Source organism: Protopterus annectens, chromosome 9.part0, assembly GCF_019279795.1.
Source record: "Protopterus annectens isolate FY-2018-M chromosome 9.part0, PAN1.0, whole genome shotgun sequence".
NCBI lineage: Eukaryota > Metazoa > Chordata > Ceratodontiformes > Protopteridae > Protopterus > Protopterus annectens.
This window is the reverse complement of record NC_056743.1, coordinates 1609020376-1609035346: the sequence shown is the minus strand read 5'-3', so window position 1 is coordinate 1609035346 and position 14971 is coordinate 1609020376. Positions and strand designations below refer to the sequence as shown.

The window sequence follows — 14971 nt, the reverse complement described above, 5'->3', positions numbered from 1 at the left end:
ACAGCAAGAGGTTCTCCGGTTCGATTCTTGGCTGGGGTGCCTTCTGTGTGGAGTTTGCATGTTCTCCCTGTGTTCGCGTGGGTTTCCTCCGGGTACTCCGGTTTCCTCCCACTTTCCAAAGACATGCATCTGGAGCATTTCTCCCCGGGCCTCCACTGAAAACAGGCTCTGTGGAACCTAGTCGGACATTCACGGTCAACAAATGTTAAATAAAAAATAAATAAAAAAAATAAAAATTTAATCAGTTATAACAACACTGTTGATACATTTTAACACAAACATCTGTACAAATCAGTGTGACAGTCAAATGACACAAAATTATTTACAAAACTCCAGCTAACTATACTGGCATATGTTACATATGCACCGCTCTGTTCTCCCTGGCACAGATGGCAATACCTCATATCGTCACAACCAGTCTTCTGGCAAAATGGATAATTGTCTTTTACTGCAGCATAGCCTGATGACTAAAATCTGGGATTATATAGTGCACCGCACAAGTCTGTGTGTGACTGTTCATGGCTACTTCTATTAAAACATTTCCATAAATACATGGCTTCAGTCATATCTATTTCTGTTCAAACACTTTCACTAATACAGGGAAAAAGGTTGATAAAGCAGTTGCTGGACTGAGCTTTGACTGGACTCAGTCAGTATATCACATTTTTAAAGCTAGGTAATTCATAAAAAAAAAATCTTACCTGGTGGACGTAGGTTTCGAAGGGCAATATGAATGGAGAAGTTTCCAATCTGACAGAACTACAAACAAAGGAAAAAAAATCATAATTGCTGTCAACAGTAAAGCATTGCACTTAAAGTTTTGTATTGTGGTCAAATCATGGACAAGAGGAAAGCCTGATGCATTTTTTTACTGGCAGCCCCACATCAGATTATGTACAGTGGAGTAAACGAGTCTATATTAAAATGACGAAAGTTCAGAATTTCGAATGCTCACATGAGCGGAAATTCAGGAACTCAATGTTATTTTTTGATTGCAGTACAGTGAGGATCGGAATATTTGCCTTTTCCTAACTGTAGTGCGATCTTGGAGTTGGAATATATATTTAGCACAGCCCCCCCCCCACAATAGAGATTCTGAGTTCTTGAATTTCCACTTATGTGAGCTTTCAAAATTCTGAACTTTCGTTGTTTAAATACAGACCAGAGTAAACTGGGATGGTAAAACAGCTGGCATGCACTACAGTTCATGAAGTACAGAAATTTATTTCATGGCAACATTGTAGAGTACAAAATAATATTTACACTTCAAAAGAACATTAGATGAATGCCTGTGAAACCTGACAGCAGCATAATCTGATGCTTGGCAGGCAAAGAACCTGCTTCAGAACACTGAAAACAGAACAAAAATCTGTCACCTCAGCTACCTTGTATCAACAGTTTTTACACATTTGGTTTCTAGTAAACTCAAGTCCAAGCAGAAGGAGTTGATGTAACTGCAATGTTGCCAGCACAAATCCAAATATAGGCAAAGGCAGCAGCTTGGAAACAAGCATATGACAAAATATACAGTTGTGTAAGCGTACTCACCATAACAGTAGATATTTGACCACATTTCCATCTCTCCCAGATACAAAACAGTTATTGCACTTGAAAGGGTGCTACACTGGCTATAGAATATTTCAGGTTTTCTTGATCATGACATCCAGAAGGATTCAAGGTCAGTTAGTTAAGCTTGCAGTGACAGACCCGTTACAGTACTATGAAGCGACTGTCCTTAGTACTAAAGCCCAGTTTTCTTATATGTCGAAAACATTATTATGATCCCATCTCTGTTCCAATATATTAGCATGACACACAGGCCATCTTATGCAATCATGCCTAATTAAGGCACATATAAAAACTGCTACAGAAAATGTCTATGTTATGCTATAACTACTGCTAAAACTGCATCCTGTACTTCTATATCTACTTCCATTCTTATCCCCAATATACACAAGACCTGATAGACTTGTTTAGTCATTGCAACATCCAAAAAGTAAAATCAGCAAACAACTCAACACAGCACTAACAAAAACATACAACATACAATAAAATCAGAAACCTAGGAGAAAGGTGAGTGGAAACACTCGGACTGGAAGGAATGAAGTCAAGTATCTAGTGTTATGATATATACCTTAAAACGGTATTATTTCCACTGCTTTACACTACATAACAAATGGGTAAAATGGTCAACCGTATTATCTATAAATGGGATGAAGCTATATCTGACATTCCCATGAAAAAATGCCACTCTAAAGCCACCTCTGTCCATAAAACTGACAGTTCAGTTTGTAATGCAGGGTAAAAGCATTAATTGAAGAATAAGTTGCCTCAACATAGAGCTCTCTCATTAAAACATCCCTTTGAAAGAGGCTGCCAAAGGATGTTGCTGCCTTGCTGGACTACACTTTAACTGGAGCACCACAAAAAAACCCATTTGAACTGCCACCACCAGTCAAGAAACGTAATAGGACATTTAGCTCTTTCGTTCCTCTTTTATTAATTTATAATGGAACTTCTTCAGAAAATAATGTATACATAAGTGTACACTTTTATAAAACAAAAAATGTAAACAATGACCTGCCAAATTTTAATTTGTCCTATCAAATTATGCAATTTCAATTACAATACCTTAACGTCCGTTCTTAATTTACCTCACTTTAAAAAAATCACTATGGCAAAAATAAACATATTAAAACTTGTCTGTCGGTGTGCCATAATAAAAACTACTGAGTTTAACTTCTAATATAAAATACATCTAATATGAAAAATTAGAAAGCTTTTAATTTAAGTAAACATTTAATGTTTATCATCTCATTCAGTCTAGGAGCACAGTCGAGTGATTGTGGAGTTGCAACGTTTTCACCAGGAAATTCAACTGTTTCTAGCAGGCAGACTATTACTGGTGGTCCAAATGTTAGTGGCAATAATTCTCTTTTGAATTTGTACAAAGTTCTGAAGTTAATACTTTTGTCAGTCTGGATTTACTACTACATCGTCTGGAACAAATTCCACCAATGACACCACTACAAACTGCAAATCTAGGGAATTTGATTTAGAGAAAAAAATGTTTTTGGTATAAAACCTTAGAATATGATCATTTTTATTTGCATAGGTGTCTAGAGTTACAGCAAGTTCTGAAAGGTCTGAGAGTGTACAAGTTTCCAAATGATGTTTCCTGAGAAGATAACATTTATCAAGAACTAGGTCAAACTTTATAATGACACTGGTTTAGAAGCTATTAAGAAATGATTAGTTCACAACGAGAACAAGCTAGCTACTATTAAAATAAGAAGTTATGTCTTACCATAACGTTCCATCTGTATTGTTGATCCTAGTTCAAGCCTTATTGATGGGTATCGGTTCTGACCTCGGAACCGAGCCGGCCATCTTCCAAGCTCGCGTCAGCTACAAACTCTCGAGCTAAAACTCTTACCCAGAATTTCCCTCTCCCTGTTACCTCAGCTTGAGTTTTCAAGTCAAAAGAAGGTAGAGGCTACCTCTGGTCAAATGACCTAAAAGAACTGGATTGTGAGATCCACTAGAAGCCACAGGGGGGGGAAGGAGGGAAGATCATAATGACTGAACGAGGATCAACAATACAGATGGAACGTTATGGTAAGACATAACTTCTTTATCTGATATTGTTAATCCTCGTTCATTCCTTACGTGTGGGATGGAGTCCCCAGCTACCTTTATTCTTAGGAGGCTCTCATGGAAGGACATTCCTGAGCACCATAGAACCAAACCATGCTCTTCCCCTCGAGGCCAAATCCAATTTGTAATGATTGATGAAAGTATGAGGAGTAGCCCAAGTTGCAGCTGCACAAATGTCATGTAAAGAGGCTTTGGCATGGGAGGCAGCAGAAGTTGCCACCGACCTTGTAGAATGAACCTTTATGGTAGTAGGTAATGGAACATTATGTTGTCTATAAATGAAGGTCACACAGTCTTTTAACCATTTAGCCAATGTAACCTTTGCAACAGCACATCCTAATCTAGGTCCAGAGTAGGCCAAAAATAACTGGTCTGATTTACGAGAAGCCTTAGTCCTGTTCATGTAGAAGAAAACTTTGACTATCTAAGGTATGCAGGCAATACTCTCCTTTGTTTGAATGATTGGAAAGAAAACTGGCAATTCAATGGTTTGATTAATGGCCATTTCAGAGATCACTTTTGGCAGAAAGGAAGGATTAGTTTTCAATGACACTATCTCTATGAAAAATCAAATATGGTCTCTTGATGCATAAGGCTTGAAGCTCAGAGATACGTCTGGCAGAAGTAATGGCAACCAAAAACAAGGTTTTCCATGACAAATATTTGAGGTTGCAAGAAGAAGCTGGTTTGAAAGGTGGCATTGTAGGACTAAAGACAGGTCCCATGGTTGAGAAGGTTCTCTAAAAGGGGGTCTTAGATGATTCACGCCTTTTATGAAGGTCTTGCATAACTTGTGTGACATAAGAGAAGAGTCTTGGGCAACATCATGAAAATTAGATATTACAGCCAAATGAACTCTAATGGTAGATGCAGATAGACTGGACTGAAATAGGGTAGACAAATATTCCAGTACTATCGACAATGGTGCTGAAAAAGGATCTATTTGTTTTTCTTTCAGACAAAAAGTAAATCTTTTCCACTTGCTGAGATATGTAATTCTGGTGGAAGACTTATGAGATGCAATAAGAATGTCACGTACTGGCAAAGAAAGATCATTCTGCCTGGCAATCAAAGGAAATGGAGGAGCCAAGCTGTGAGCTTCTGGCTGTTCAGGTTGGGGTGAATCAGATTCTGTGGATGGGAAATCAACCCCGGGGTTGGATGGAGAATCCACAGTTGATCTAGCAGGTGAGGCCAAAGGAAGGAAAACCAAATCTGACAAGGCCAATATGGTGCTATGAGGATTACTTTGCTCTTCAACCGGTGGGCTTTCTTGAGAAACTGGGGAATAAGGGGGAGAGGTGGAAATGCATAAAGCAGACCCGAGGGCCAATCGTGGACTACAGCGTCCCTGGGTGACTGTCTCGGAGGGGGAATCAGGGTGAAATAGTTGCTGCACTTGTAGTTGGTCGGGGACACAAAGAGGTCGCAGCAAGGAAGACCTCAGTGGTTGAAGATCTCAGCCGCTATGAAGGGATTCGGGGACCACTCATGAGGGTGTAGAATACACCTGCTGAGTCTGTCTGCTATCACGTTGGAACTCCCGGGAATGTGCATTGCTAGAAGAAAGCGGTTGGTAGCCATTGCCCATTGCCATATCCCCATGGCCTCTCGACAGAGTCAGTAAGATTTGGTTCCACCTTGTTTGTTGATGTACCAGACCACCACCATGTTGTCTGATTGTATCGCAATAGTCCCAGACGGCAGCAGGGGATGGAATGCTTGCAACACTAGAAGCACCGCCCTCAGCTCTAGAACATGTATATGCAGATAGGCCTCCATTTCGGACCAAGTACCTTGGACTGTCTGTCCCTGAAATAGCCCCCCACCCCATCAGGGAGGCGTCCGTGGCCACTGTAGCCTTTGGCTACTGGGGGGGAGACCACTGTGACGGACTGTGCACCACCCACCAATTTAGATCTTGTTTGCACCTGTGAGTTACCCAAATAATGGCTGAAAGAGGGTACTGAAAGGGATACCATTGTGTGAACAGTAGCCACTGTAGAAGCCTCATGTGAAACCTGACCAGGGGGACAATCGTAATTGAGGCTGCTATGGAACCCAACAACTGGAGAACAGAATGAGCTGTGGATTTCTACATTGAAAGGATTGGAATCAGTTGCTGCTTTATCCTTAGATTTCTGTGCTCTGGAATGGATGCTCTGCAATTCTTTGTATTCAAGATGAGCCCTATGAATTCTGTGGACTCAGATGGGGTGAGTTTGGATTTTTGCCAGTTTATGGTTATGCCTAGCCTTTTTGCAGTGAGGAGAGACTATGCCAGGGCTTCTTCCAATAGATGTCTGCTGGGGGTGGAGATGAGCCAATCATCTAGGTATGGAAACACCTGGAATCCTTGTAGTTGCAAGTGAGCTGTGACGACTGCCACACACTCTGTGAACACTCTAGGGGCTGTAGAGAATCCGAAGAGCAGTAGTCTGAACTGGTAATGACTGGCTCCCGCACAGAAGCAAAGGGATCTTCTTGATAGTCTGTCAACTTTTATGTGGTAGTACGCATCTTGAAGATCTATCGAGCACATCCAGACTGTATTGTGACCATCCGGAATTTCTGCACTTTTACAAACTTGTTCAATACACTGAGATCCAAAATTGGTCTCCAGTCCCCGGTTTTCTTTGGCACCAAAAATAGTAGAGTAGAATCCGGGTCCTATCTGGTCTGGAGGGACTATTGGGATGACTCTTTTTCTTAGCAGCTTTGAAATCTCTAATGCTGCTTCTTCCCTTTAACTGGGTGGAATGTCAGGTAAGCTTGTTGAGGGACCGGGACAAAGACTGAAGGGGATATGATAACCTCTGGTTATTATCCTTTGTACCCAAGAATCAGTGTTAATGGTTAGTCAGGCAGAAGGGTACAAAGAGAAACGACACCCAACCACTTTCAGAGGAAAGCAGTTGGGCCGCTCTTCAGGAGCGCTGGTAGGACTGGCCAGGGAAAGAATCCATGGAACCCTGGTTATGCAGACCCCCTGTGCCCCAAAAGGGGTGTCTTCACTGAGAATTTCCCCCTCTGCCTCTAAAGGAGAACTCGGCCTGTGTGTCACGGAAAGAACCTTGAGACTTTTTGTGCCATATCTTCCCAGTCTTCCGGTTTCTGGAGAAAGCCCATTGAGGGGAAGAATAATGGACACCCACAGCAGAAAGGGTCTTACCGTCCTGTTCACATCTGGCCAGTGTGCTTTTAAACCTTGGGTCCAAACGACAACGAGGCTTCGCTGGGAGCATTGAGAAAGGAAGCCTTGAAGGGTTCCGTGAAATTACACAAGGGCATCCAGGCATGTAGTCTCAAAACAATGCCTGAACCTGCCACTCTAGCTGTTCCTTTTAATGCGCGAGATATCAGGCACATGGAGGAGTTAGATATCGATTCGATGTTAGCTAGCTGAGAGGCCACTGTCACAGACCTCATCAGACACAGCTCCAGCCAAAGTTTCAGAGAGCTCAGAAATTAAGTCTCTTTGAAGGCTAATAAAATGTGCCATATAGCTCAGGGACCTGACTGCAAAGGTTGCTGATGCAAAAGTACACTTCCCTATTCTGTCCAGAGCCCGGGACTCTTTGTTGGGCGGATGGACAGTCTGGCTTTCTTATTCCACCAGGTCCTTTTTAGTTGTGGCCGCCACCACCAAAGCATCTACAGGAAGACCTTTGGACCAATGGGGATCACTAGCTGGAGGGGACAAAGTTTTATCCAGCCTCCAGGGAATGGCCTCAATGGTGTCAGGAGTCTTCCAAGCATGCTGCACGACTAGCAGGACAAGTTCGTTGGCAGGTGGAGTAACCCAGGAGGTAGGGGGCCAGGCATGAAAGGCCTGCAGAAACATAGACTCTTCGGAGGTCGGGTTGGAAGGCTGCCAGTCACCTCTCTTTTTACGGATTTCAAGGATATCACCAAAGGATACCTCAGAGGGTGATCGAGGGGATCCTCCCCCATCACCAAAGTCTGTGTCTTCAGTAAGGGACTCCTCTGTGGAGTCCATGTGCTTCCTCTTGCACAAGCTCTTTTGATGATCTTCCTCAGAGGGAGAAGCTGGGGAAGACAGCTCAAAAGGGGTCTTCTGTATACATTGCAGTCCAGAGGAGGGTGGGGAGAGTGATAGCACAGGACCGCCAACCGACGCCAGAGCCTTCTCCATAAGCTGGAATGCCGGTCCACCTGAAGAGGGATGGGGACCCAGGGCAGGGGTCACCCCTCGCCTGTGTGGCTCAGCCTGCCGACTCGGAGTCCCTGAATGGCTGTGAACTGACATCCTGGGCCATGACAAGACTCTCCTGCCACAAAGGCAACTGCGGCTCCTTAGTGAGGTCCATAAAGGGAACCGTAGTGGGGGAAGATTGTGCTATATCAAGAGGCTTCAAAGGCAATGAGGGAGGAGAATAAGTAGGGGTCTTTGGTAAAGAGTGATCTCCTCCCGAGGAAGGATAGGTCCTGGGGGGTGGAATACCTCTGGCCAAAAGCACTTGATCCACAAGACGCAACACATGTTCAGACAGCCTTCTAGCGGATTTCACAGACATGGCTGAGGGAGAGTCAGGTCTATCCAAGGATGGAGCAAACTCGGTGCCCACCACGGAGGTGGTCTGCACTGAGAACAACGGAGCTGTAATGGCGATGTGGCAAACGAAATCTGAGGTAACATGGAGAGGGGAATTCTGGGTAAGGGTTTTAGCTCGAGAGTTTGTAGCTGACACGAGCTTGGAAGATGGCCGGCTCGGTTTAGAGGTCAGAACTGATGCCCACACATAAGGAATGAACGAGGATTAACAATATCAGATCATATATTATGCAGCTAAATTAATCTGTTGTCAAAATCAACAATTTTCTTTATTTCTTTACATGACAACATTAGTATTAAATTAAACAGACATATTGCACATAATTAAAAATGAAAAATAAAAAAATACAAAGGATGCCTTAGTTTATCTAAATTGTCAAGCCTATCCCCTCAAAGGAAGACAATGGTTTAATTTTTTGAACCAACTAGATGAATTTTCCATTGATGTTCCTGCACACGGGTCTTCTTCTTTTGATGCCGACACTAGTCTGGATCCTGTAGTCATATCTACCACCGATGAATCAGCTGAACCCAATGCGAGTTGGACTTTATCTCCATTTTTTTTGGATAGAGGCAAGACCAAAGTTATAAGATAACAACAAAAGAAGAAAACAAAGAGGAAGGGTAAAAGCCAATAATAAAGAAATAATCAGCGCTGTTTGCCCAGTCTACAAATGTAATCTCATGTTTTTTCTACTGATGAACTCAATATTTTGGAAAAGGGACTAAAGAGTTCAATATACAGATTTGATTAATGATTTTAAATTATTTCTTTGTAAACTTAATCTTAAATATTTATTGCATAATGTGAATAGTTTCTTCTAGTTATTTAGTTAAAAAAACAGTCTTTTTAATCCATCACTGAACAATATATTGAAAGTTTTTAGTAAAGCATGTGAATATGATTTTATTAAACTTATTGAAAATAGACCTCTTAGAAAAATGTACAATTTAAGACTGAAAGAACAAAAAGCTTTAAACATGTTATGTAATTGTCATCATTTGAGATTCATGAAAACTAATAAAGACTGCAGTTTAGTTGTAATAGAACAAAAGAGGTATGAAAATGAAATGCTGCAAATGTTAAACAATCAAGATCATTACTGTAAAGTTAGCAAGAATTTTGTTAACAGGTAGATATTTTATTTGAATTTAGTAATAGATGCATAGAATTTTCAGTAATGGAATATCTTACTGTTGAAGAATCTGAATTAGGAAAGATGTTTGGTATTCCAAAACCCCCCAAGAGCTGCAACAACCCTCCATACAAGCCTATTGTATCAGCTCCTAGACATAAGACAGTTACTTTGTCAAATTTCCTAGATAAACTTTTAAACCCTTTAATGGAAGACGGTCACTATTATTTAAAGGACTCTTAGACCTTGCTAAATTAAATAAAATTACATTTTACAGGTGAAGAGTTCATACTTCGTACACTGGATGTTAATTCCCTTTATAACAGCATTAATTAGGATGAAGGACTTGAATTTCTGGGTTTATATTTTTAAACGGTTTGTAAATGTGATAATTCCTTTATTTATATAATCAATGTTTTAATGGAGGTAGTGTTAAAATATATATATTTTTTCTTTTTGGTACAGATATTTACCATCAAAAAAGTGGTGTTGCTATGGGGGCCATATAGCCTCTTCATTTCCAAACATAGTAATGTGCTGTTGGGAATGGTGGCATTTAAGAAATTTGCCATCATTTAAGTTAGTTAAGTTCTACAAACAATACATAGATGACTTTTTTTTTATTTGGGCAGGTGTCATAGAAGAGCTGGAGCAATTTGTTTTACAAATTAATAACAGTGTGAAGCAGTTAAAGTTTACTTTGGGAAATGTAGGAGCTACTGTTTCATTCTTGGTCTTGGATATTAGTTTAGATGAAGCACATTCCTTTCATAGTAATATTCATAGGAAGGCCACTTTTGTAAATAATTATTTATATTTTTGTAGTCATCATGAAATACAATATTTTAGTGGCTAAATAATACATCTTAGCATGCTAGTAAGTAGTGACTAGATTTTTCTTCATAAGGTTGAATTTTTAACTAAGTTGTTTAAAGATCGGGCATATCCTAGTAAGAAACTTGGAGAGATTTGTTGATGGATTTGTTATTTCAAACCAAGGAGCTAAAGTGGAGACAGTCTATAGATCATACTTGTGCCTTTCCTTGCCAATTAATGTTGACAGTGGAGTAACACTAATCAACAGAATTGGAGAATAATACAAGGAAATGATGATTTAATTATTAATAATAGTAGTAGTATTACATTCACACATTTAAATATTAAAACTATTCAATTTACACAGCTCAGAATGTGAGGATTTCTTAGTGATGTAACAGATTGATCAAATTAGCTTTGTTTCAGGGTGCAACAATGTAGTGACTGAATGACATGATAAACATTAAATGTTTACTTAAACTAAAAGCTTTCTAATTTTTTTATATTCGATTTTGTTTTATTTTAGAAATTAGACTCAGTAGTTTTTTTATTTTTATGGCACACTGACAGCAAAGTTCTAAAATGTTTATCGTTGCCATAGTAATTTTTTAAAGTGAGGTAAATTACGAAATGAATTTAAGGTGATGTAACAGAAATTGTTTAATCTGACAGGACAAATTAAAATTTGGTGAGACACTGTTGAAACCTTTTTTGTTATATAAAAGTGCACACTAATTTTTACATAATATTTTCTGAAGAAGCTCCATTATAAATTAATAAAAGAGGAACAAAAGCGTTAAATACTACTGTCGTAGTCAGTTTCTTGGCTGTTGGTGGCAGTTCAACCATTTTTTTTATGTGCTTGGACTATTCTTTACTTTGGCTTCAGGTGTGTTTATGTACACTTTAACTGGACTCTGGGGGATGCTTCCCAATACAATCATAACGGAGTCTGATGCTGCTAGCCAACCAACTGAAAACTGTCTGCTTCCCCAGATGAACAGCCAGCCTCTCAGGAGTAAAGGAAACAGAGTTGATTTGACCTTTTGCTACTTTTTTCTTTTGGAAATGATGAATGTAAGCTGCCTTCTCAGAGAAATATATAGGAACTGCACTTTCACAATTAGTGCAAAAGGAAGACAAATTGATCTTCTTCAAAGCTACATCCTCACTACATCCATGTGTTTCACTCTCGTTTCCCACACCAACTTTGTTTCCTTTACTGTACTATCTCTTTAACTCTCAGAGTTTATAAAAAGTCCCCTTTGCACCCTCTTGCACCATTTTTGCTCTACCCCACTTCACATAATTTCCTTTACTACCTCCCTTCCTCCTACCTCCTAACCCCAGGTCTAGGACAACAGTAAGTTTGTTTTCTCACATGTACATTTGTTGCAGTCTGTCGTCAACTCTCCTTTACTTTGAAGTTTAATAATTCAGCTTAGTGCTATATCCTAAATAATGATAAAAAGATAATATTGTCCACAAATCAGTACCACAGCTTATTACTCATGCTGTCCACAATTCAAGATCACAGCTTCCTACTCCTGCTGTCCACATTACCCCTAACAACCTAATCTGGTAACAGAAAATCTAAGAATAGAGTGCATTAATATCAGCAGTATAAACAGTAAAAGGAGCTTACTCAAATCTTGAATAAGTTCATAATGGCTGTGCATAGTAGCAATAACAGAATCCTGGCTAAAAGATGATTTTTTTCCATCAGCTTGTGTTCAGCAACATCACTATTCACATTTCACATTGATAAAAGACTTGGCCAAAGAACTGGCGTTGGTGTGTTGGTGGTGGTTGGGGGGGGGGATGAACTCCTCTCTCTCATAAGTCAAAACTTCCCTACTGAAACATCACATATTCAAATATATAATTCCCCACATAACTCTCCAACCTGGTTGAAAGCAAATATCATGCTCGATACACATCTCCATGCAGGAGAAGTCTTTGTCCCATCACCTTCTCTGCTGTCATTCGAGAAAAAGAACATTTATTCCCTGAATATATATATATATATATATATAAAAAAAAAAAAAAGCAACAAAACAAAAAAACCCACAACATATTATTGTATAACTTTAACCTGAATGTACTTGGCCCAGCAGCCCCTCATCTCCAAAGATGCCACAGCTTAAATGGTCTAGAAGCTATAAGACCCAACAGGAACACATTAATAGAGCTTGCATTAATTAATATATCATACAGGTTATTCAAGGTAACAGACTACCCCTACATCAATAAATTATCACTACCCAGTGTGTTGCTAGACTTGTCTTTTGAATCCCCTAGGAAACTTTGGCAGTTTACAGTACACATAACATCCAAAAGCATGGACTCAAGCCTGCATACTACAATACAGGCCATGGACTGGTCACTATTTACAGAGACAAATTCTAGCAATGCCCTGTCTTACTTTCTCACTCATCTGCCAGCAATACAGGAAAAAAAAACGTTCCCGGAAATACACAGGTGGATAAGAGGACAAATATATCCCTGTAATAATAGTGGTTATTAAATAACTAATTAGAGTCTGTAAAACATGGAAGAAAAAAACTTGGATGGTAATAACCTTCATCACAGACACTTAGAACTGAGAAAACATACAGAACAGTGATAAAATCAGCACAGGCAAGACATATATGAGCTTAGCAATTAACTCTCCCGGCTTCAGCCAGACTCTTCTGGAAATCCATCAAACAGTTAACCAGTCAAATCATTGATTGTTCTTGACAAAACACTATGTAACAACTGACAGACATGTACTTCAATCGGTACTGAACTAGCCTCACTAATCACAATCCAAACTTAGATGGCCACTACATCAGTCACCCCTCCCCCCTTCAAGGTCATACTTACCCTCTCTCACACAAATCAGCTCCGCATTCTACTTCACCTCTTAAAAAACAGGACAAAAAGTCAAGTGTTAGACTAAGTAAGCTGCATCATGTGCTCTGTATAATGGTGGCAAAGTATTTTGACAGACCACTGCTTTGCATATGTAATTTCTCACTGGTATCAAGTACGGTGATGACCCGCTCAAGTGTGCAATTGTAGTACCCTTGCCCAAAATCCAAGACCTAGCCTCATGACAACTTTACGGTCCCAGTAACAACGTATGCCCAATAACAAAAATATTGAAGAAATTAATATACAATCAGATACTTGATGACAAACATTTGATCAGGTCTGTGATGTTTTGCAAGTCTTGAAAAGGCTTTGGAACTACAGTTGCTCCTTAAATAGGAAATGATAAAAACCTACAATAACATAAACAATGGATGCATTCCAACCACTTTACTGCTAGACATAACCAGAACCTTGAAAACTACATATCATTCCCCTCTTACTTAAAATACTAGACAAAACCTTTGGACCCAGCAATGTTTACCTTGTGTAAGAGTTACACATCGAATCCAGCTTTCTCTGTTCAACAGAAACAACTAATTTTGATGCTCCACGAGTACTAGTATTAGTCCCACTGTTTTTTTTTCACTGCTTATTAAAGGAATCTCTACAGACCTTTCATCGCTTAAATGAATACTTTAAGCTGACAACATACTGTTAATCAAGTCTGACAGGTCAGTATAAGATCTACATAAATGGATGTAAGTGAACTTCAGTCAACCATGTATGTGGACAAAAGAACTTTTTTGCGAATTCCAAGAAATAGTACAAACAAGCAACAAACAGTACAGTTGTGTAAAATCTGTAGATGTCTTTCTCTTCACTGTTGCAGTATTCTTTACTATAGGGATCTCCTGCCTAGGGCAGCTCGATAGTTGGGCAGTATACCAAAGCCTTATGATCTTGTATGTGCCATACGTCACTCATATGCTTCCTGCAAAGCATGTAGGGCATAAAAGTGATTGTATGGACGCAGTTAACCAGAAATGAATTGCCCCAGCAGAGAATAGTCTCCACAGGACAAAGGAGCCCATACATATCTAGAAGGGGAAAATACAGTTAAAAAGGGACACCTTCAGCCAGAGGCAAATCCAAAACAAAATCCAGAGCAAACAGGGGGGGGGGGGTTGGAGGAAGGGACAGAATACTGCAACAGGGAAGAGAAGGACCTCTACTGCAATGGTAAGATTTTGCACAACTGTACTACATCCTTCTATACCACTGGCGTAGTATTCTTTATTAAAGGGAGAGTAAAAAAGCTCAAGAAACAGAATGGGAGGTGGAAGGCTGAAAAGAACCCTCAACAAACCCATACAAAATGGCTCTAACAAAACCTGCTCTGGTCCTAGAAACCACATCCAATCTATAATACTTAGTAAAGGTATGCACTTAAGACTAAGTAGCATCTTCAAGGATGGAATTAGTGTTCAACCCCTTGAAGAAAGCACTATAAGAGGCAATAGCCCTAGTGGAATGAACTCTAGCAAAAGTAGACAAAGATTTGCTATGAAAAGAACGACAAAAAGACATGGTCTTAGATATCCAGGAGGAGATGCTTTGCTTAGAAACAGCCAAACCCATTGTCCTGGGATGAAAAGAAACAAAAATCTGGTTAGACTTATGCATGGCCTTAGTTTTATCCAAATAGTACCTGTGGTGTCTGCGCAAATCCAAGGTATGCAAGATCCTCTCACTAGCAGACTGAGGAAAATGGAAAACGGAAGGGAGTTGTACTGACTGATTCAAGGACAACTCGTTTACTACTTTGGTTATAAAAGAAGGATTAGTACAAAGGGACATCATGTCCCTGTGAAAAAAAATAAAAATGGAGGCATGGCCATAAGGGCCTGAAGCTCAGAAACTCTCTGAG

At 39.8% G+C, this 14971-nt stretch overlaps 1 protein-coding gene across 1 annotated transcript in view; it reads right to left on the bottom strand.

The window, feature by feature from the left end:
• Nucleotides 1-14971, bottom strand: part of TECR (trans-2,3-enoyl-CoA reductase) — a 722978-nt gene that overhangs the window by 134870 nt on the left and 573137 nt on the right. The window contains exon 9 of the mRNA XM_044084549.1: nucleotides 702-759. Coding sequence (XP_043940484.1) covers nucleotides 702-759 — 58 coding nt within the window. The remainder of the gene's footprint in view (nucleotides 1-701; nucleotides 760-14971) is intronic.